The 22,806-nt window shown below is 42.6% G+C and overlaps 2 protein-coding genes across 2 annotated transcripts in view; one reads left to right on the forward strand and one right to left on the reverse strand.

Annotated features, from left to right (window-relative positions):
* Nucleotides 1-990: 990 nt before the first annotated feature.
* Nucleotides 991-17,845, reverse strand: ATP6V1C2 (ATPase H+ transporting V1 subunit C2). Its single transcript, XM_044418208.1, has 12 exons — nt 17,717-17,845; nt 16,080-16,147; nt 12,779-12,864; nt 8,870-8,964; nt 7,817-7,908; nt 6,375-6,473; nt 5,590-5,658; nt 3,932-4,024; nt 3,228-3,321; nt 2,061-2,158; nt 1,576-1,705; nt 991-1,439 (listed from the first exon to the last, which is right to left on the reverse strand). Exons 1-12 carry the CDS (start codon nt 17,843-17,845, stop codon nt 1,344-1,346), a joined length of 1,149 nt encoding a protein of 382 aa, XP_044274143.1. The 3' UTR covers nt 991-1,343.
* Nucleotides 16,072-22,806, forward strand: part of NOL10 (nucleolar protein 10) — a 71,858-nt gene continuing 65,123 nt past the window's right edge. Inside the window, exons 1-2 of the mRNA XM_044418175.1 lie at nt 16,072-16,170; nt 17,032-17,121. Of these exons, the coding sequence (XP_044274110.1) occupies nt 17,041-17,121 (81 nt within the window). The 5' untranslated portion in view covers nt 16,072-16,170; nt 17,032-17,040. The remainder of the gene's footprint in view (nt 16,171-17,031; nt 17,122-22,806) is intronic.

Here is a 22,806-nt window from a genome sequence, read left to right on the forward strand (position 1 = left end):
TAGAGAAGATACTTCTCAACCCTTCCTTTTGGAACATGTGGACTTCACAGAAGTCCACGTTGCTCGAAGGAGTGCCCCCGGCAGCTGTACTCGTGATGTGACAGAGCCAATTTGGAATGGGAATCTTGGACTGATGGAGTCCCATGCTGCTCTGCAAAAGGGGTTGAGTCGCACACTAGCGGAACAGTGTGACTTCTGAGGATTCTCCTAGTCTGGTATTCCCGTGGTCTCTGATGATGTTCCCATGGTTCCATATTGGTTTTGGTTCAGCTGCTGTACAGAGGGACATCTCTTGTCATTTCCATGCAGCATGTGTCACGGTTTCTTTGGAGGGAAGGTGTGAAAATACCCCGTGTATCAGTATTAAATGAATACCACCTAAACAGAAATAAGATTCACTCTTTCCAGAGAGAACTACCTTGTCTAGCATTATTTTAGCCAATTCCCTACTCAATTCACTTTTTTGTAAGCTACCCTTGGAGAAAGGTTTATAAACTAGTTATAACCGAACATGTTGCTGTTTTCCATACTACTTTTTATGGTTGTTACTTATTTCAGTTGCAATCTATTTTTAAAAGCACGGGGAATCAATTTTAAGGCACACAATTACACTAAACTGCCTCAAAGATACACTTCTAGCAAACTGGCAACATGATTTCCAGTGCTGTTCATTGCTGGCTGTGTACCCACCCCAGCCATTTCTCCAGACATTTGATTGACTGGGGATATTAATAGTCTTAGCTGCATCAGTTCTCATCAATATATCTGTCTGGATTTCACTAAATTGAAATAACTTAGTGAAACGCATAATTTGAGCAGATCAGGACTAGCAGTTCAGAGCCCTGGTGCACATCTCCAGGTCTGTGGCCTACTGCTCAGTTTAGAGTGCATACCTGCTACATTGAATGAATCTGTTACAGTTAACAGATCCACCACTTAAGAGTACTTGATCATCTTGAGGACCAGATCTTTCTTGATTTTATTTAATATCCTGGTTGAGAAATTTTGTAACTTACATAAAAAATAAATACAACTGTAACACAATTGCCTTGTCAAGCATGTTTTCTAACATGATCAGAAAAGGCTTCCAGAATTTTAACACTTAAAATGGAAGAGGGCAAAATTACTGTAGAAGCATAATGGGGTGAAGCTGCTATTGACACTTGCTTAAAATACTTGCTCCTCCAACACAGAAAGGGACTCTCTTCCCATTGTGTGGTGTCTTAGTATGGTGTTTTGAAGAAATAGCTTGGAGTGGAAGTGTTGTGTGTCGGTTTCATTGTTCATGCACAATCAGATACTAGAATACTGGAGGACTAGCTTTGTGGCCAGTCAGGCATTGCTTAGCTGCAGTCAAGAAGGCTGAGGTCAATCTTGTAGTAGACGTAAGGGTAGTAGTCTTGATTGCTCAGTTGTAAGCCAGGAATGTCCACAGAAGCCTGGAAAAGGTTAGAAAAGCATGACTAAAGTAGGTATTCATTATGTTGCTTAGGACCTGGGAATCTGGAAAAGGGCAATAATTTATTGAGTACTAGTTAAAACAAGGCATTTGTCTTCCATAAACCGAACACTTACATCCATTATACTGGCTGCTGCTACTTCATCCAGATGTTTGAAGACTGTATTAAGGACGTCCCGCAACCTCTTTGCAGATTTCTTGTTGGGCTGAAGTAGCATCGCCTGGAAATTCACTGGCAGACCATACCTTTTTGAAATTTAAGGCAATGGGATAAGATGTCAGCCAATTACTGGTCCCTTCTATATTGTTCTGTACATCTGTGAAATACCTGATGATATTCTGAATGCAGTTAAATACTAATTTCCAAATAATTTCCTTTTTCTGCTCTGCAGCAAACTCCCTGTTCCAGTGCAGAAAGTTTGTAACCTGAAGAGTCTATTTTTTTCTGAAGTCATAACCAGCATCAGACATTTCCTATTTGCCCTGCTTTTAAAAATCAGGCTCCCTTCCTTATATTGATTTTTAGAGTATATAGCAGGTAAGTTAGTTATGTGATTGTATCTTTTTCTCAAGAAAATTAATCCTTTATTTACTCACTTACCGGAGGACAGATTCTGAGAAAACTCTAAGAGCCTTTATGTGAATCCAAGCCACAAATGCTTCACTAAAGTTCACCTTTAGCCAGCGTAATAGCGGGCCCTTTAATAAGAAAAAAGGTACACTGCTTTTGTTTGGAAACATAAATACTGTAACTTATATAGGAATTGCATAAAATATTTGCTACATGCTATTAATCCTGCCCCATCCCAGATCCCTAGCCCTGTTGCACAGTTAACTAGCTTGGCCTGGATAAGTGGCAGAAGGCAAAGCATCAGTCCAAAGCAGAAAATGATTATTTAGTGGGTGATGGTTATTATATAACCATGATAGCTGCCATTTGAATTTTCTGCGTAGGCCATCAACATTTTTCATGCAGCCTCAATCTCAAGGACCCAATATCCTATCTTCGTATAGATAAAACTTTATTGTTTTACTTTTCAGAATGGCAGGGGGAGTGGGGAGATAGGCATGTTCTCTCCTCCAGCTTTGCAGCGCACTGCCTTAAAGGAAAACCTCCGTCAGATAAAGGAAGTGTTGCTTTGGAGGGCAGAATAATCTTGCTGCTGCTTGAGTTTAAAAGCAGCAAGTACACTGCTTGAAAGTACACAGACTTGAAAGTAGCACCAGGGGAGCATTTAATCAGGTGTTATTTGTCATTTTTGTCGCACCTTCTGTTATGGAATTCAAGGTGGCTAGATGTTCCCAGTTATAACTCACCAGCCCCAGACCTGCCTAGCTTCAGCACGGTGCCTGCCGTGTGTGCATTAAGGCCATGCCACGTGAGAACAGTTCCAGCACAGCCAAAATAGATTTAACATGGTGGGGGAATGGGACTGTCCTCTGTGGCCAATGATACCCCAAAAACTAGCCAGCAAATATACGTGATATGTTTAAAATACTCTGCGATGCACATTCTTTCAATATAATACCAAAATTATATCATGTGTCTAATCAGTTCATGCACAATTATTTCACTAAAAGTAGGATCCTGAAATGCTTTCGGGGTATTCAGTTGGCCTGACATTTAGCCCTGCATGACACGGCCGTGTTGAACAAGACTTGAGGTGATTCACTTTCCCTCTTCAATAGTCAGTCTTCACCCTTCCTAAGCTGTAGATCTGGAATCCAGTATTCTGTTGAGAGGTATGCAGTGCTGTAGCGTACTTACATACTGCTGCTTCTTATCAGACGCTAGCTTCCTCATTTCCTCTTTTTCACATTTCAGTTCTTTCTCATCAAAATAAAATTCCCGCACCATGAACCTTAAAGCAAATGAAAAGGTGCATTTATTTTACCTGTGCATTTAGAATGATTTTGTGTGCATGCATTTACAGCTAACACAGATTCAAAGCTTTCTCGGGAGGCAAAAACTAGTACATTGGTCTGATTTATCATGGTGGGGGAATGGAACTTTAAAGCTTTCAAGGAACTCTTGCAGATATTTCTATTCATGAGCCTCAACACTGGTTATACATTACCCATTTGTGTAATGGGAATATATTTGGCTAGAATATTTGGTTTATAAAGGGTACTGTTCCTGTTTCTGTCCCTATCTATCTATCTATTTATTTATTTAAAACATTTCTATGCCGCCCCATTCGCCGAAGCCTCGGGGCGGCTCACAACATAAAATATAAAACATTCAAATATACATACAAATTAACAATATAAAATAACAATATAAAATTGTTATTATCAAGTTGCACATAAGCACAATGTGCCTGGAAATTCTTTTCAAGAGGTTTAAATGTACAGCTTTTCAGAATAGAGCGCTCTTCTTCATGCAGAATTCAGGAGCAATAATGTAATAATGCAGACAAGTTCCTAGTTTTTGCTCTGCTAAATACCACACTAATAGAAAATGAACAGTACTTGTTCTGCCTTGCTTTGGCTTTAAAATCATCCATCACTTTCCGGAATAGCGTTACAGTGAAGAGTCCTCCCTCTGCATCTTCAGCAATCATCCTGAAGGAATGAAATACATTTTTGAAAAGAATTATCTCATCTTTCTATAGCAGTTGTCCAAGGCAATTAATGATAAAACATAAAATTTACAAAGGGATAATGAGCCAAGCGGCTGGTTGCCAGATCGGATCGATTTCTCGACTGTCCCTTCAACACAGCCTGGTACAGCAGTGTTATGTGTGTTCCGTTACAGCATGCCTAGTTCAGCTTTCTTCAACCCCCAATACAACTGCACTTTTGCTTCTTAACTAACAGAAAAGCACCTTGCTTTTAAAGATATGCATACCAGAAATCAGGGTCTACTACTTCCTCCCCACCATGTTCTCTGCTCTTTGAAACAACAGAGCTGCCTCACCCAAACAATTACCTTCCAGATGTATTGGACTACAATACCTATCCCCAGCCAACCACTGGAGTCCCTGGCACATCTGGAGAGGGCACCAGGGTTGGAGAGGCAGTTGCTGTACAGAAGGGATGTGTAAACTCTTTTTTTCCGTCCAGGGGTCAAATTTCAAACTGGAAAAGATCTCTTGGGGTTGCAGTCTGTTTATGGGAAAAACCAAAGGCAGAGTAGGTGGGACTAAGATAATGATATTCTGGCCTACACTGAAGCAAGCAAGAAAGGCCTCAGGAGGTTATAGTAGGATACTTCTACTTAGAAGTAAGCAGGACAGAATAACTTAGTTTCTTCTCATGCCCTTTCTCTCTTCAGGGAAAAGCTGCTATCTCCAGCCAGCAGCTGATAAGAAATAAGAGCAGTTTGCTATTGGACAAAGGAAAACTTTTCAGAACCCAGCAGCCAACTCGTCCCCTCAGCGGAAATACTGGGAAAATTGCTGATGGGAGTCGAGCAGTTGAAAGGTAAAGGGGGGAGAGGGGAGTTTCCACTGGCAAAGCCTTCATAGGGTGGGTTAAAGAGCCCCACAGGCTAACAGTTTCTCATCCCTGCACCATTACAGTGGTCAGAGCATCAGGAATGATGGGATCCCGTCATTTTAGAAGTCAGGTCAATGGTGCAAATTCGTCAATATAGCATTAGGCCCTGAGGAAAAAATTACAATATGGGGCTGCATACAAATATGGTAAATAAATGAATAGCTCTTTCTAAGCAAGGAGAATTTTCTAACAGAGCATCAACTAAAAGACACTCTTCTTCCAATTTCCTGAAGGAACAGGAGCCCTGCCACCCAACCAAACTGAATGTCCTGTCCACAAATAAACCAGGCTTCCAGTGTTCCATGTCATTCAGATCAGGAACATACCAAGCTGAGAAATTTCATATTTCGTTAACCGAAACAAATTGGAAAATGCAGGTGCCAAATGCTTGGAGTAAGTCCTCTGTTCCATAACCTTACTCTAAATCCAGGTTCAAGTCCTACAGGTCCTAAATCTATGCTTCGCTATCAGGAAGCTTCAGTGCTCTTGAAGCTTTCATTGCCATACCTTCCACAGGGATGAGGAAGGGAAAGAGTCACTGGGCAGTTCATCCTCTATCAAGAATTATGAGAATGAGGCTTAAGTTGCAACGGATCAGAGAAAAGGGCCAGCTGAGCCATCTCACTTACTTCGTAGAGCGAGGAACTACCATGTCGGAGAGCGATTCGTATGTTTTTTGCCATTGCACGTAGCTTGACCTGAAACCAGGAAGGTGGAACACAAACATTTAGGTGTGCAGAGAAACCACAGCTAGTACAGCGCTTTGTGACCTCTGCTTCTTTTTATACAGTCCATTGGGTCTTAACAGCTTCCTGCTGAATGCCAGGCAGATACACGGGGAAAGAGCTGTCAGCCAGGACTTGATCCTGCATGAGTATGCTGACGTGGCTTGCATCAACAAAACCAAGCAGGAGCAGTGGGGAGAGCTGCTGCTTTCGCTATTGTGTCCATCAGCATCAGTCTTTAAAAGGGAAGGAAGAGGGGAGTTGGTGTACTCTAGCTTTATTTTCATAAGACTGTGCAGCTTGTATGTTGCCACTTTACACAGGTACAGCAGAATATACTTCTTGCTCGGAAAACATGCATCTTGTTTCTAATGTATGTCTGGGGTCTCTCTCATTCACAATTTGCATGCAAAATGCATGCATTAGTTACGTCAACTGGTGCAGTGGCCTACAAACCACAAGGTCCCTGCTTCAAAGCTTGTTTTTGCCATGAACGCGCCAGCTGGCCGGTAAACTACTTTCTCTCAACTTCATATCTGCAAAATGAGGGTAAGTGGGGCATCCCTGCAGGGCTGTTGGGAGGATCCCTGAAATAATGTGTGTGAAGTGCTTAAATTCCTCTAAACTGTTCTGTGAATGCTGAATGATATGATTAAGTTCATCCACAGGAAGGTCAAAGTTATTCTTACTTGGGGACAAAAACGAGTAGAGTGATGAGATACTCAGAATTCAACACAAAGTCTTCTTTGTTTACTATATCAGTTAAAGTACGTGTCAGAAGATTTCCCCTAAAAGAAAAGACAAAAAACCGCCCAGCATTAGGAGGCATAAGTATTATCACTGCTGAAAGCTTATAAAAGCTGATTAGTGGCAGTGGTTAAACTTGTAGTAATTCTAGAATTGTATGCATCTGGAGATACATTTTCAGGATATGGTTGGCCTGCCATGCCCCCACCAAAACAAACTTACAGTTGCTTGGTATATGCTTGGAACAATTTGAACCAAGACCAGTTCCCCAAGCATTTATATTTATTTCCCCTCTTCAGTGTTTCTGCAAAATAGACACTTATTTAACCTGAGTTCATATAGTTTTAAAGTATTGCATACATGTATCTCAGGGACGGGAAACCTCTGGCCCATGGGCCAAATCCAGTCCAGGGAATTTCTCCCAGTTTGCTGGGGCTCCCTAGCCCTGCTCCCTCCCCAGCCTGGATTTTCCTGGGGGGCAGTGGAGAGAGGAGCTGCTGTTTCCAGTGATCAGAGGTCACTGGAGATCCCCCTTAGCGCACCACTTGTCATCTCAGTTGGGAGGGCAAACAATATGCTGTGTGCCCTGCAGTCTCTCATGTTCCCCACTGAAGACGTGGTTCAGGCAAGGTGCCAGATGGACCATTCCTCCCTCCAGCACTTTGTTTGCAGCAGCTTTCCAGCATTTGGGCTTGCTGTGGCTGCAGAAAGCCTCACTCCAAGTCCCTGACAGAAGCACTGGCTGGAGGAGCTCCAGCTGATGCTGTAGCTGGGATGAGACAAAAGCACAGTACATGCCCCCCTTCCCTACTGTCAGCTGGTCCCCCACCAAATCAAGTTCCCCTCCCTGATTTTTACTTTCCCACCAACAGATTCACAAAGGGTTTGATCCTATGGCCTCCTAATCCCAGCAGGGGGCCAAAGGATTAGTCAAAGATCAGCTTTGAGGTTCTCCTAAGGCTAAGCCTGCACCCACTCCCCAAAAAAAAAGGAAAAAAAAGGCTAGTATAGAAAGAACCATACTGTCAGAAAAGTAGTATGCTGGAAAGTGGAGGGGCTGGGACCAACAGCTTATGCTGGTTCCTATTGGCTCCCTAGCCTCCTTTCCTCCCCTCCTTAATCTCCATGGTTGTTGTCTAGACAAATGATACAGCACAAGGCATGGGCAGCGGACTTACTTGCATCTGTAGTTAGGGGCACTGGATTGTGCTCTAAGGAACTTACCTAGTCCACATGAAACATAAATAAAACATCACTTGTCTCTAGGACTATATTTCACTGCAAATGACATGTTAGATCATAACATCAAATAAATATCACAACCCATATAAAATGTAATTCACCACTACTAATATACAGTCTTATTTTTTATATATATACATACACGTTTTTTCTTTCCAGGTTCTGGAGATTTCCTTTGATGTTGTTGTACACAGCTGCTCGGTTTTTCATGTCTGTTTCTATTTGTGTAATTTGCTAAATATTAAAAGGAGATGTGAGGGAGAGAAATCCAGCTGAGCCATGTAAATGCTGCATATGTTTATAAAGTCAGAAGTTTTATGTAACAGCACAAAAACAAAACTCTATAATAAATTTGGATTGTATTGCTATATTTACCAGATCAGAGGACCAAACTAGTTGTGAAGTTAAATGAACATTTGCATTTCATGTGTAGGTTTTTAAAAATGCAAATATTACCAGAAGGGTAAATGTGACAATTACCATGGTCACAGTAGGTGTGAAGGAGGAATTGCAGTCCTGGAAGAAACGGCTCTTTTGAAGCTGGCATTTCATGGCTGGTGCCAATGGGAAACTTCCTCTCAGCACAAATACCAGTTTCAAATGAGCTATTTTCCTCAGGGCTGCAGCAGGAGAGGAAAGTGTTAATAACCTTCACATTAAAGGTAAATGTGCATTTAAAATCCTGTGTAGCTGAGCTCAGAGTTTGATGTTCATTGTGTATGTTTGTACAACCAACCTTGAATGTCCACAGGGAGAACTATTAGAGCTTAACTGTTATAGGTTGCCTTAGAATATTTGGACCTAAAAGATCTCAAAGGAATTCATATATTAGACAAGGCAACTTGTGCTCCCCAAGATGGCCTACAACTTCCTCAAAATTGGCTATGCCAGTTGGAAGATGCAGGCCAAAACATCTGGATGCCCACAATTTGCCTGTGTTATCACATGGTAGTTTCCCTCAGATACAAAGAAAATCTATACTGGGAGGAGACTGATTACACTGCTGTGAAAAACACCCATCTCTTTAGGCCTGGGATTATTTTCTTTGACTTTAATATGAAACTCAAAATACTCAAAGTTCTTCCTGCAAAAGTAATCCACAAAACTCCCACTGCCTCTATCACACTTCATTATTATCAGTCCTGAGAACTGGTCTTTGTGAAGGTGAATTTTCATGAAAGTGAAATTATATTACCTTTGCTAATGCTTCTGAAATGTTCTTAAGTGGCTGTTTTATGGGATACTTTGCCATGTCCCATTCGAACCTTGTCAGGTAACTAATCAGGTCAACTAGAAAGATATGGGGAAATCCAGTCAACAGCATATTTAGACAGATAAACAGCTTTAATAAACACTGTTCTCTAGTCAGGGATAAATTCAGTACAATGGCATGCATCTGACCTTTGCTTTTACAATGAATACCATGCTTTTATTATTATAGGTAATCTCATAAGAGAATTATTTCAATGTTCCAATTTCTGCTCACCTGAGCATTCTTAAATTGGTCAGAGGATCTATTCAAACCAAACTTGTGCATGTATATACAGAGGGCATTCCAAAAGAGCAGTGTTTTTAAAGGAATTTTGTAAGATTTGCCTCTCAAGGCTGCTGTCTCATCATGTATGACTTTCAAAGTAGAATTTGTTGTATTATTTAGATGTACAAGGTATGTCTACTTGATGTATCTGTATATGCCCCATTTTTTACTTTGTAAGCTGTGTTGTTGGGAGATTTGCCTTGAATGGGTTCCTCCCGAGAGGAAATAAGGCAGGATCTAAATGCCATGATAATGGTGGTGATGATAATGGTGGCCTAGAAATAGTTTAAATAAAGGTGTAATCCTATGCATGTTCAGACAGGAAAAATGCCTCCAACTCCCAGCCCATACAGCCAGATTCCCTTCATCCACACACACATACACACACACAGAACCCAAAAGCTGCTCCACAGGGTTGGTGGACCCCTGGAATAGCATTGGTTGGGGTGTGTGGGCTGCAGCAGGGTGAGGACGAACGCCAAACATCAAGCATATGTCCTGTGCATGGGGTGCTATGGATTTCTTCCAAGTATGGTATGAACTGAAGGCACATAAAGCATCTACCATGTTGAAGCTAAGCAGGTCGGGGGCTGGCCAGAGCTTGAAGGGGAGACCACCTGGGAACGGCATGGATCCTCCTTGAGATCCACAACAGGAGAAAGGTGGGATATAAATTAAATAAATAAATGGTTTGAGAACAACCCCCTACTTGAGTGGAGGCGGAGTACTAGGCTAAAGAACATTCCCAGATGCTAGTACGGGTGCAAGTGACATTGTGTACTTCATTGACTCAATATTGTGCACACAGAAAAGCCCCTAAGTGAAACCCTCCTCAGGGTGGAGGGATGAGGTATGATCAAGACCAGCTATCCCATCATGTCTAGCATGTACAGTATAAAGCCAGCTGATCTTAGCAAAGAAAAATAAAGGAATGTCTAGTGTTTAAGTCTGCTTTTAGCTGTGACTCTGCTGAGAGAAATTTATCTTCCTCTGATAGCCACAGGCTGCACTTCAGCATCTTCTCTCATGACATCAGACTTGATCCTTTCAGTATCTGAATTCAGTTCTTGAGACTGGCAAGTCTCAGAAAGTCTCCCTCCACTGTCTCATATTTCACAAATGTGGAAAGTGTACCGTGCACAGAAAGAGCTGGGTGTAAAAAGCTAGGGAGCCAACAGATGCCCTCTTTACCACTCTTACATAAAGGATATAAGCAACTGCCGATATATTTACTTTAGGAGAGAAAAAATACGTACAAGAAAAACAGGAGTCCCTATGAACTTACTAATCGTGCCCATGCTCTGAAAGTCCGCACATCCACATTCCCAAGTTGAGCAAGCTGCCCTGTGCAGACACATTGGCATTTGCAAGGTCCCACTGCCAGCCCCATCCCTCCCCCTGAACATTTTTGCAATGAGGAATGAATCTGACTGGTAAATGCACAAGGGTTTTTTTTAAAAATACAAAAGGCAAGCAGAAGCATTGCAATAGTTAGAAAAACTGGGTTCACCTCATGGGAGTCAAAACTATAGCTCTTCCTGCTTATATGTGCATTCAAACTAGTGTTTGGGATAAGTCTAAATGATATTTCAGGGGTATCTTACAGCCCAGAGCATCTGATTGTCAAGAGATTCAGGATCCTTGAATTAGCCCCAGGCTGTGCAAAAGCACAATTAATCTTGTGAAGGGGGACCCCTAAAGGATGGAGATCCCTAGAAGAATCCCAAAGAGCATATTCAGTGGGGCACAGAATGCCGGGGACAGAGGACCTGACCAGTAGCACTTGACACTGCAGCATTTTGTTGCAGGCTCCAGTGGTCTTTTTTTGTTGGCTTTATTATCTTCCCAAGCTTCAATAATAAATGTGCACTTCCTTACTGAATATGAAATGTAACGTGCCAATACTCACAATTCCCTCCAACCCCAGAATTTGCGTTGGTGGTTCCATTGCACACCTGAGGCTTTATTCCTCACAAGGCCTGTCCCATTCAGTTCTACACATGCCTCTGTACTAAAATAGCTGCTGCTTATGCCAAAATTAATGGTAGATACCTAACATTGCTCTCAGTTGGAAGTCCCAAATTTACTAGTTTATTGAGTAAAAATTGCTCATAAATAGTTTTGAGAGATTAAAAACACGGATAAAGTAAGGTGAAGTACAAGACAAATGAATCATAAGAATACAGAAGTCGGTAAGGAATTTTCACACCACCCAGGAGTTCCTACATCCTCTTGTTAAACATGCAAAGTAGCTAGAAAGAAAAAGTAAAAGACTGGGGGAAAGGAGGCATGGGAAGCGGGGAGGCAAACCTGCTGTTATCTGAGTCATAGGGAGATGGTGATCATGCTACGAGGTTGACAGAGAAATCCGTCGTAACCTGATCACTGTACTCCTACAACCAGATGGAGACTCAACTCTATTAAACACACCAGCACATGCTTGCAAAAACACAACCGTCATCCATATGCAACATACTCTTGAGACATTTCATTTTATTCTTTGCTCCTGAAATAAAGTTAGTGTGATGATTAAACTTTAAAAGGTACACAACTTTAAAGCACCTTTTGGTGTGTTAAGCAAAATATATTGACAATAACTTCCACACACAGACATGAACTAGAATTGCATTAGATGCAAGGCATTTCCTGCAGTATGTCTTCCAACTCTTCTAGTGAGGGTATCATTTAACCCTCTCCCCCAATACACACTGTTTGATTTTACTCCTTCCTTGTTTGAAAATGTTGCTAACTGTCAAAGATAAAATATGCAGAATAAAGAAAATAAATCATTGGCCTGGTTTGCACATAATACTAACCCAGGGTTTATTTAATCCATGATTTATTTTCTTACCAAGGGTTTATCTGGCAGACAGTCAAACAAACCATGGTGTGTTTTCTTAATCCCTGGGCTCTTTATTTCCCCTTTCCTTTGTATGCTCCATCTCTGTATCCCAAATGTCTTTGTAGTACTGTATTACTGCCAAGAAGAACAGCTGATTCTTTTTACTGCTTGTGCCCACTGCCTGTGTGAGCAAACAGCCCACTATTCTAGATTCACCCCTGACAACCTATGGTTGAAACAATCCAGAGTTCACAACCCAGCAACAAACCATGGATTCTCTTACTGGTCTGTTCATGCTTTGTTAAGCCACAGTTTGTTAGCATGGGCACATTCACATGTCATAACACCCCAGAATTCAATAGCTCATACCATGGCTTAATATTATTTGTGAACAAATAATACACATTTGTGAATTACTCACAAACAAATGTGTGAGTAAATAATACAGAGGCTACTGTGCACTTCTCCATACCATGAGGAAAAGATAAAGAACTAAGAGAAGTCAATGAGTAATAGTCACTCTTGAGCATTTTTGAAACAGTTACAGGATTTTCATCATGCACCACCCACAAAGAGTGATGAGAATAATGTCAGTGGAAACAGAAGCCAAGTTGGAACTGGAATAATTATTTTCTAAAGCCAAAGCCACCCAACTGCTAACTGAATGAAAATGAGAACAAACCAAACCAAACACTTCAAACATATTGATATTTTCTAGGACCTACCTCCATTTGCCAGCAGATTTTCTTGTACTTTATCTTTTGAGTCTTCCAAAACTTCTCCAATATACTGGGCAAGTTTCTTGATTACACTTCATATAAAGATTGTTGTAAAGACAATTCAAATAAATGATTAAAATGATGAAATAATTTGCAGCAAAATACCCAAAGCAAAAGTTTTTTTTAGCGATCGGGTCCAGGTTTTGAGTTGTTCCTAGGAGTATAAAGAGTATAAAGAAGGGAGAACTCCATGAGGTGTTACCTGTCCAGCAGGTGCAGTACTGTGCTGGGGAAAGCACAGCTGGGATTTGAGTAGGAGCATTTTCTAAACTGCAGCCCGCAAGTGGTCAACAATGGAGATACATGCATTTTGATGCACTGCTGAAGCAGGATGAGGCCGCAGCTTCAGATGTACATGTGATTGGGTGCCAAATGCTGCTGATGCTGCAGAACCGGAAGAGCCCAACAGGTTTCCTAAGCACACTAGACATGCCCAGGATTGCACCATTAGCTCTCTTTTAAAGTCTGGATCAGCCTTCCTCAACCCGATGTCCCCCATATGGGTTGGACTGCTACACCTGCCATCCCAACCAGCAAGGTGGTGGACAGTGCTAGTTGGAGATGACGGGATATATACATATCTTATAGCCCAGCTCTCCAGTGTATCATTCACCTGGGCCATTTTAAAATAGATGTGGAAAAGAAGCATGCCATCTGACTCGGGAATGCATCAAGAAAGCATCTAATGCCACATGCTGCTTGATCATGACATGGAAAAATACTCCATCTCCCTGTGTAAATAAGTAATAAAAGTACATGGAAACAATAGACCCTGAAAACACTCGCCCTGTCTCTGCTGGCCTGGCCAGAAGCAGCACCGACAGGTTTGTGTTGCCTAGCTAAGTTTACCAGTGCTCCTCCTGCGTGTTGATCTAAAAACAGCTCCACCAACAGCTTTCAGGGAAACAGAAATGCAAATCCCGATCTCCTCTGCTTTGCTTCTGACCCAATCGTGGGCTTAGGTGTCTGTAACCTTAAGCTCTGTAGCACACTTGCTGCTCCACCAGCAGCGTTTGCCTCACCTGCTGCATCTGCTTTGCCTTGTGGGACCTGCTGCAGTGGAGCATGTGGCTAAGAAGACAGGGACCCGAGGAGAGCTTCAAGCTCAGATCTTGCCATAAGCAGTTACGGCCTGATGGGAATAAGCAACAAGAGCTTTCTCCCCTGCAAGTCTTTGCAGAACGACTCAGGAGTCGGTCTCACCAAACTCAGCGAGGCATAGTTATAAAAGGATATGGCAGCTGGAGGGATGTCCTCTGCCTGAGACCACCGATGGCCCCTGCCAAGCAGAGGAAGCAATACCAGGCAAGATAAATGAAGGTGTTCAGGCTGCCTAAGACTGTTTCCAATGATCTTCAACAGGCTACCGCTGGCTCAGCATCCAACCCGGCACCCCTTTCTCCCTGCCCTGCAATATGGAGATAATTGTGGGTTTTTGCAAGGCTCAGGGCCAGGGCCAGGAGCAGGTCCACAAAACACAATCCTCCACAGTCGCTTCTTGACCAGGAAGGTCTGTCAAGTTTTCTGTCATGGTATTTCAGCATGGTACATTTGGGTCTTAGAAGCCACCATAAGAAACAACAGTGATCTGTGGTTTTCATGCTTTGCCATGGTTTCTCTGATGGGCGAAATTCAGCATTGCAGTTTCCACAGAATGCAGGTAGCATAAAGTCCCCTGGATAGAATGGGAGCTGCTGTAGGAACTGCTCCGGCTTCCGGCACAGGACTGAATTTCAGGTGTGGTGGCTGATGGGATACATGGCAACAGCAGGAAGAGTGAGCAGGAGCGTGGGAACCACACTAGCATAGAAACCACTTGATCATCCAGGCACAATCCATGCACCATGCAAATCATGCAGGGTTGTGGTGACATGTGATCCCTGCCGATACATGCGATGTGTATAAATACATTGATATACACCCACTTCAAGTCTGGTTTAAAGAATGATCAGAAGGTCGAGCTGGCCTTGTTTGCCCTTCAACAGCACCCAAGCAGTAGATGGAGCAAGCCTGACCTTGATGCAACCGTTTCCTGCTATGCTGAGAGGTACTGCATTTTTATTTAAATCACAATTCTTTCTAAAATTGCATGCATATAAACCAACATATGTAAATTTTATGCAGATGGACACCCTATTTACTATTCTTTTTGGCAATTCACAAGCGGCCACACTAGTGATGGGCCTGAGTGCAACAGTTTTTTCTGGATATCGCACAAGCCAAAAGAAGCACGCAATGCTGTTGCCTCCCATCCTGATACTTTCCATTAGATGGGGGAAACAGGAGGAGAAGGGTGGCAAGGACACTCACTTGAAAGAGGGAGACACGGCCTTGCATGGTTGCTTTCTCCATTCTCACCTTTCAGCCAGAAGCAGGGAAAGGGCCAGGCAGAACTTCACAAACAGCTAGGTTTGACTGAGGGCTGCCAATCTCTGATAGCCTTTGCATCGGGAATAGATAAACCACTCTCACGCCATCTCCCTCTCCCACAATTCTGTGCTATGCTAGACTGAACTAACATGACTCGGCTGCACCTGACAGTGTGATTCTTGTCAATGTGGTAGGCACCAACCCACAATGCCATGGTTCTAGGTGGGCAGTGGGATCATTTCTAAGGCCATGGCGGAAAAGACAAGAGGAGGAGGCCCTTCAGATATGTAGGACCTGAGAATGCAGAGCTTTTTGGAAGGTAACGCTGCCAATGGGCATCCTTTTAAATAAAATAGGAGAGGGCAGAACCGAGACATTTATCCTAGGAATTCTTGTAGCCATTTGGAATGCTTGCACTGCTTCTTAAAATGCTATTTCCTTTTCTTAGGTCAGTCTAGATAGAGGCTTCTCAGTTTAGTGCTACGGCATAGAACAGAAAATACAGAAGGAACGGGACCACGTTTCACAAGGATTTTCCTGCTTATTCCCAGTATGAATGTAACCATCTACATTGATTCATGAGCCTGCCAATATTCTCATTGATTTGAGTAGGAAAAGCAGGATCTAGGCCTTTAGGATAACCCTTTTTGCACAGAAAAATATAAATACCTTTTATTATATATATAGACATATAAAATATGTAATATAGAGAATATAGACTATTCCTTATTCAGAATACAGCCAATCCTTCCCACTTCCTGCCTGAATTCTAGGGCTAGGCTCAAGCAAGTCAGAGTGTGGTTCACACAGGAACACTGTGTCCTATAAAAATAACATGCCTTGGCTGTTTGTGTGTAGTAAATAAGATCTGTTTTACCTTTCAGCAAAGCTATCAAGTTTCCCCAACTCATCAGAGAGGCCAACAAGAGCATCCAGTGTCCCCACCTGCACAAAGGAACGCGAATACAGTAAGCATAAACAAATCAGCTGCAAAATATATTTCACCTTTCTTTTCCAAAAGAGCAGCCAGCAAGTAAGAACTTCTAGGTTATTCAAATTAGGGTGGACAGTCATCAAAGATTTAAGGGAACCTTTTTAAAATACCTTTTAGAGAGTCTGCTCTATGGAAGGAAAGATTGTGCGTTTTGTGTCATGGTGATAGACCATTGTGAACTGCTTCCCAATCGTTTTTGTTCCTCAATAGGGAAAAAAAGATTCCTAAAAAAGATTGTGCTTTGTCACTCATGAAGGAACTACTGTAAGAAAGTCTTGGGCTACTGAAGTCAGAGTGAGTTTTACTACCCACTCTGGTGGGCAGAAAACTAATAGCACAATCTTGTATGTGCCTATTTAGGGGCAAGTCCCATTGACTTGCTTACTCTCCGTAAGTATGTATAGGACCACAGCCTAAAACTTTTATCTTTAGGATGAATTAAATTAAACTCTCCATTCTCCCACACTAAAAAAACCCATCTAAACATGATGTGGGAAGAAATCAGTAATGTAAAAATATTAAAAATGGCTATTTCTATCCTGGATGACACCACAGATGTCTCTTGCAATCAGAGAAGTTGGCTTTATGAACCAGCTCTCCTGTCATAGTCACATGCTTATGCTATCACATGCTGATGCACTGTGTCGCCTAAGCTCACAGGAGATGGACACCAATGTAAATATATATGAAAGAAGTTAGAGAACTGACAAAAAAACCCACATAAGATGATTTATACAGCAAAGTGATGTTCATTAATGAGATCAAATGACAAAACATTTTAACTACCATAAACTTGGAACTTTCCACCTATTATGCAAACTTCCTTTTCTAACAGAGTGAAGAGATGTGCAAGACACTCAGAGGTTCACATCAGACTGAGAATGATGGGAGTTGGAGTCAACATAGCTGGAGGGAGTCAAGTTGGGTAAGGCTTTTCTGGGAGGAAGCTCACTGAATCCAATGGGATATACTCCTGCGTAGCCATGCCCATCCTTTTTTACAGTCCAAGCCTGTGTACATTTGCTTAGCAGTCAATCTCACCGCCTTCCATGGGATTTTCTCCCTTGCAAGTGTCCAGGCTAGAATTCTAAATACACTGACTTGTCGAGTGAAATCAGTAATGTAAGCATACATAAGATAGGGATGTATACTGGTTAACTGGGAGCTTTCAGAGGCCAGTTTTTTTCCCCATAGGCTATTTAATTTACCCACAGATAGGTCTTCATGACTTCTCACAGAAGACAGGTTCAATGAAAAAGCTTAAATATCCAGTTTCATCTGCTGCTAATTAATTCATTAATTAGTCATACAGAATTGTTCCTACTTTCATCCCTGATGTGAAAACACCTCAGACAGAAAGAAAACAAAACTTCTTTCTCAGACAAATCATAATTTGACCCTCTCAACAGTCACATTAGACCGCCCCCCCCCCCGCCATGAAGAATGCTGAGGGGGGGGTCTACCCCCCTGTGTGTTGTTGCTTTCTAATTTCTTTCCCCTCCTTCTAGTCCCATCTTTACCTTGAGGTCAGGGATGATGAACTTGCTGTTGCTGGACAGGTTGGCCTTGGAAGTCACAGTGTTCATCCTGTCCCAGGCCAGCAGATTTGCCTTGTCCCCAGGTGCTGAAATCAACCAGAATTCCGACATGGTGTAAACGATCCCCCTCACTCTGAATCACTGCAACCAAAACAAAAAGAAAGGGGGTAGCGCAGTAATAGATCAGGTGTAAAGCAATCCTCTCTGTTACAGATTAACTTTTTCAAAAGCAGTAAGAAGATTCATACGTCAGGGGGAGAATTAACTTACCTCGCAAGCCAAATGTTGAATAAAATGTGACCTTCCTCTGAATGTCACCATAAGGCAGTTGTTCCTTTTTTCCTGTACTGGGTTGTTTCATCTAGTCCATGGGGAGGAGTTCGCAGTCACAAGGCCACCGATGCCTGGAGCAATCGACATCATTGGTGAAAGTAATAAAAACCATTACGAAAGTTTCCAAGAGTAGGCGAACAGATTAGAATACAACTATTTAAAACAAGCTACTTTTAAGAGAATGGGGGGAAGCAATCCTCAAAAACAGCACCAAACGTCAGAGAAGGTTTTAGATTTTTCTTAAGCCAGAGGTCACAGCTTCCTTTAACACTTAAAAGATCATGTGGTGCAGAAATAAAAGGGAAAAAGGATTCACTCCTAGGAAAAGGGAAACTTCTACTGTATAGCTTGTAGTCTATTATTTCTATTACTCTCAAGTAACAAAATAGGGAAAGGTGAAAGCTAAAAATGGGAAGAAAAGGTCATTTGGCAGATAATGTACTACAAACACACATCCTAGAGAAGAAAAAATGAAACATTATTTATTTCAAAACCTTTTATTCCAATCTGGGTCCTCTACAGTGGCTACCAGAGAATCGATATGGTGTAGTGGTTAGAACATTTGACTGGGACTCAGGAGGTCTAATTCAGGTCCCCACTGGGTGAATTTGGGCCAGTCACTCTGTGCTTAGCCTACCTCACAGGGTTGTTAGGAGGATAAAATGGGAAAGAGGAAGATTAGGTAAGCAGCCTTGGGTTCCTGGCAATGAAAAAGTTGGATATAAATATAAATAATGTCAATAACTTTACTAAGAATACAATAAAAACTGTATCTCTGATTTTGTCCCAAGCTGGGTGAGGGTGTTCCTGTGCACACAGATGCAGTCTTCCACACTTGTATCCTCAACTGAATTAGGAACTTTGCGGCTCAGTGTTACTGCAGATTATTTGGCCATGCTTATTGCCTGAATGAATTTAGGACAAAGCACCGGTTTCTCAAGATAATATCTCACATCACTCTTTGTACTAGGTAACCAATTCCTGGGTCTTAAATGTACATTAAGCGTATCATTTATGAATGATGCACTTGTGTAACCCTTTCTAGGTCATTTAAGGCTTCTGTATATATTTTTGTATTTAGTCCTTTCTGGGTCATTCAAGACTTCTGCATATATTGCTGTATTTAGTCCTTTCTGGGTCATTTAAAGCTTTTTGCCAGCAAAAGGCTTAAATATATGCACATGCATTATTCATAACTTATATTGTCTGAGTGTGTTTTGGACTCCAAAAGGTTGTTTCTAATATAAAGAATTAACTTCAATCACATTTGCTCATTATTTCCTCTCTTTTAATTTACTTGGCAATAAATTCAATGCAAGTCTACTCAGAAGTAAGTTGCACTCAATTCCATGACCTCTTTTCTCAGTATACATCCTAAGAGTACATAGGATTGTAACCCTAAAGGATAATGTATTTGTTGTCCAGTCTAGTGTGTTCCCTTTGTGCTAGATGAGATGGACAGACTGGCAATGATGGGGGGTGGGGGAGGGGATAACTGGACAAGCAATCCTACATACACTTACTTGAGAGTAAATCTCATTCTGCTTAATGGAAATGTCTTCTGAGTAGACATGCATACGATTGTCTACTTGAAACTATCAGCACACATCCTCAAAGATGGAAAAAATCAATACTGTCCCTGTGCTGCACTCCAGCAGCTGGCCAGCAGCTCCGTATGAGGTACAGTATGGCTCTGTGGGTGTAGGACTAAACCTAGAGACTAAGCAGATCTGGGATAAAATGTGGTCTTTGCCATGGACAAAGCAGCTTCAGCTTCCCAAACTGCAAAATGGGCATGTGAATACCCCTAGGGCTAGTATGCAATCAAACATGATATTAGGATTACATTATAAGTATAAGTATAAATACTTATAAGTATTTCTATCCCACCTTTCCAGCAGGCCTTCCCAAGATAGTTAAGAATAAAAAAGGTGCAGATAAATGCCAGGCATACAATTTGTTGCAATGTAGACATGCCGGTGCTTTATTACAAAAATTACTCCTATTTTAGAGAAATCAGACAAGTTAAACACACACAAACTATTGAGGTGCCACTTAGGAAGAGCAGGAAGGGGACAGTCCCCACTTTCCACAAGGTTTCCGGCCCCATGTGATTATTTATCAGGGTCACCTAGCTAGCCACTATTCTTATGTACAAATGAGGCTGCAATCCCACACCTCCAACCTGGGTGTAAGTCCCACCAAGCTCAGTGGAACTTCTCAGTAGCTAGTACAGTTCTTCCATAAGTGAGCTTGAGTCCTGGGCATGCATGTCAAAGTTATGAACCCCTTACGTAAAAATGAAGATGAAATTATTTTGCTAACTTTGTAATTGGGATAAAAAGTTACTGTAAGAACTATTCTTAAAATACCATGGTGTCGATTTATCCCATCATTTGTAATTTAACTTTTCTAAGAGTGCGGGATTTACATCCCATGCCTTCTATCCAAACGGTGTGCCATTCACCCTCTCCAGCACTGTACATTTTGTGCTTTAAATCTGGGTACATTTTGGATACCAGAGTTGAAAATATTAAATGGGCATTACCTTTCACTTTTACCTTTCACTTTTAGTTCTGTGAGAACCCCAAAACCTTGCAGAACCCCCCCCCCCCCCCCGGACACATATCCTACAAGCACACCCGCCAAGAAACCAAACCAAAACTGGATTGTTCCCTTTTTACTGTGCTATCTTACATTTATTGCGTTTCGCATGGTGGCCCTCCGAACAGGAAAAGGCTGGAGGGAGAACGCTCGCCCATCACGCTGCCCTGTTTTCAGCAGCCGAGCAAAGACAACCGCCAGTCCGTGCGCAAAGCCAAACGCCCGATGACCGGCGCATTCGATGCCTATTAAGCAGCCTACGCTTAAGCGAACTTCGAGACCCTCCCCTCGTTCGCCGCCGCCGCCTTCGGGGCTGGTGCGAACTTCTCCGAAGTGGAGCTGGCGATGCGCGGTCCCCCCGCGCCTGGACGGGAGACCGGCAGCACCCCGCGCCCCGCGGCTGCGAGCAAACCCTCTGTCGGAGAAGAAAGTTCGCGCTCCGACGCGCTCCTACCTGCCAACGGCCGGCCCGCTCATTCCCCGACGCGAGCGGAGCGACAAGCCTGGACGCCCCGCAGGACTCCTAGTGGGGCTGCGGGGCGCTCCGTTGCACTCCCTCGCCGCGCTGCCGGCGGCGCCCTCGCCGACTGCGCGACGTTTTGAGGAGCCTCGTCTGCCTCCAGGCGGTACGAGCCGAAGCTCCTCCTCCTGCCCTTCTCGCAGCCGCCCCTTAGGGGTTCCTATCCGTTACTTAGGGGACTCAGGGTAGGAATTTGGCGGTACTTGCAGTGGATGTGCTGCGGGCCAACCGCACCCTAGAATCAGTTTTTAAAATGTGGCCAGACACACACAGACTAGGCTGATCTCGACCTTACTCAAGGAGGCAAGAATAGATTGTTGTTGCTAGTCGTGAAATCGCGTCAGACCCATCGCAACCCCATGGACAACATTCCTCCAGGCCTTCCTGTCCTCCCACATCCCCTGGAGTCCACCTAAGCTCACGCCGTGACTCCATCTATTCACCTCATCCTCTGCTGTCCCCTTCTCCTTTTGCCGTCAATTGTTCCCAGCATTAGGCTCTTCTCCAGTGAGTCCTTCCTTCTCATTAGGTGGCCAAAGTATTTGAGCTTCATCTTCAGCATCTGGCCTAAAGAGCAGTCAGGGTGGATCTCCTCTAAGACTGACTGGTTTGATCTTGCAAACCAAGGCACTTGCAGGAATCTTCTCCAGCACCTCAATTCAAAGGCCTCAGTTCTTTGGTGCTCAGCCTTCCTTATGGTCCAGCTTTCACAGCCATACATTGCAACTGGGAAAACCATAGCCTTGACTATACGCACTTTTGTTGGCAGGGTGATGCCTCTGCTTTTTAGTATGCTGTCTAGATTTGCCATAGCTCAAGAATGGATGGGGTGGCTCAATACGCAGACTGTAAATACTATACATCTATACAGGTGAGATTAGCTGCAGTGCCTGAAGGTAGCCATCCTAGTCATGGATGGCTAGGAGAAGATTTTACTGAATGAAGTGGGATTTTGTGTAACCTCACTTTAGAAGTGTGCTTTTCATCTCTGAGAGGAAATGAAGGATTGTAGAAACATAGAAACGGGAAAAAAACCCAAGTCAGAAGGGACCTCCAGGCCATCTAGTCTGACCCCCCAGCTTCAACTGACTCCACTCATATAATCTACAACATGTGGTTGTAGGCAGTGTTTGTTCTACCTAGAATAGATCTATTGAAATTAATGGTAGTTGAGTTGTGTTAACATGGGATACACTCTTACCAGTGCACTCTTTAACGTGTTCATTCAGAAATAAAGCGCTCAAAGGGTCTTATTCCCAGGTAAGTGTGTACAAGAGTCTAGCCTAAATTTTATCCAGCTCCTCTCTGGCAATAAAAGGGGGACTAGCTATAAAGCAGAGACATTAGGAGTCTGTGTTATCAGACACAGGGCATGATGCTGTTGTAGACTGTTTAAATGTCTTAAACAAAATGTTTAAATGTGGGCTATCTTGAGAGGTGGTCATGTACATAATAAATAAATACAAATCATGCTGGCTTAGTATAAACACCTTGATTATATGCCTACTAAGAAATATACTCAGAAGTACCAGGAATTTCAACAGGCTTGCACTAGACTACAGTTTTGTCAACTAGAACTGTAATCCTAATGCAAATGAGAGTGCAATTCTGTATA

This window comes from Varanus komodoensis, unplaced genomic scaffold, assembly GCF_004798865.1.
Source record: "Varanus komodoensis strain SLA01 unplaced genomic scaffold, ASM479886v1 scaffold10, whole genome shotgun sequence".
NCBI lineage: Eukaryota > Metazoa > Chordata > Lepidosauria > Squamata > Varanidae > Varanus > Varanus komodoensis.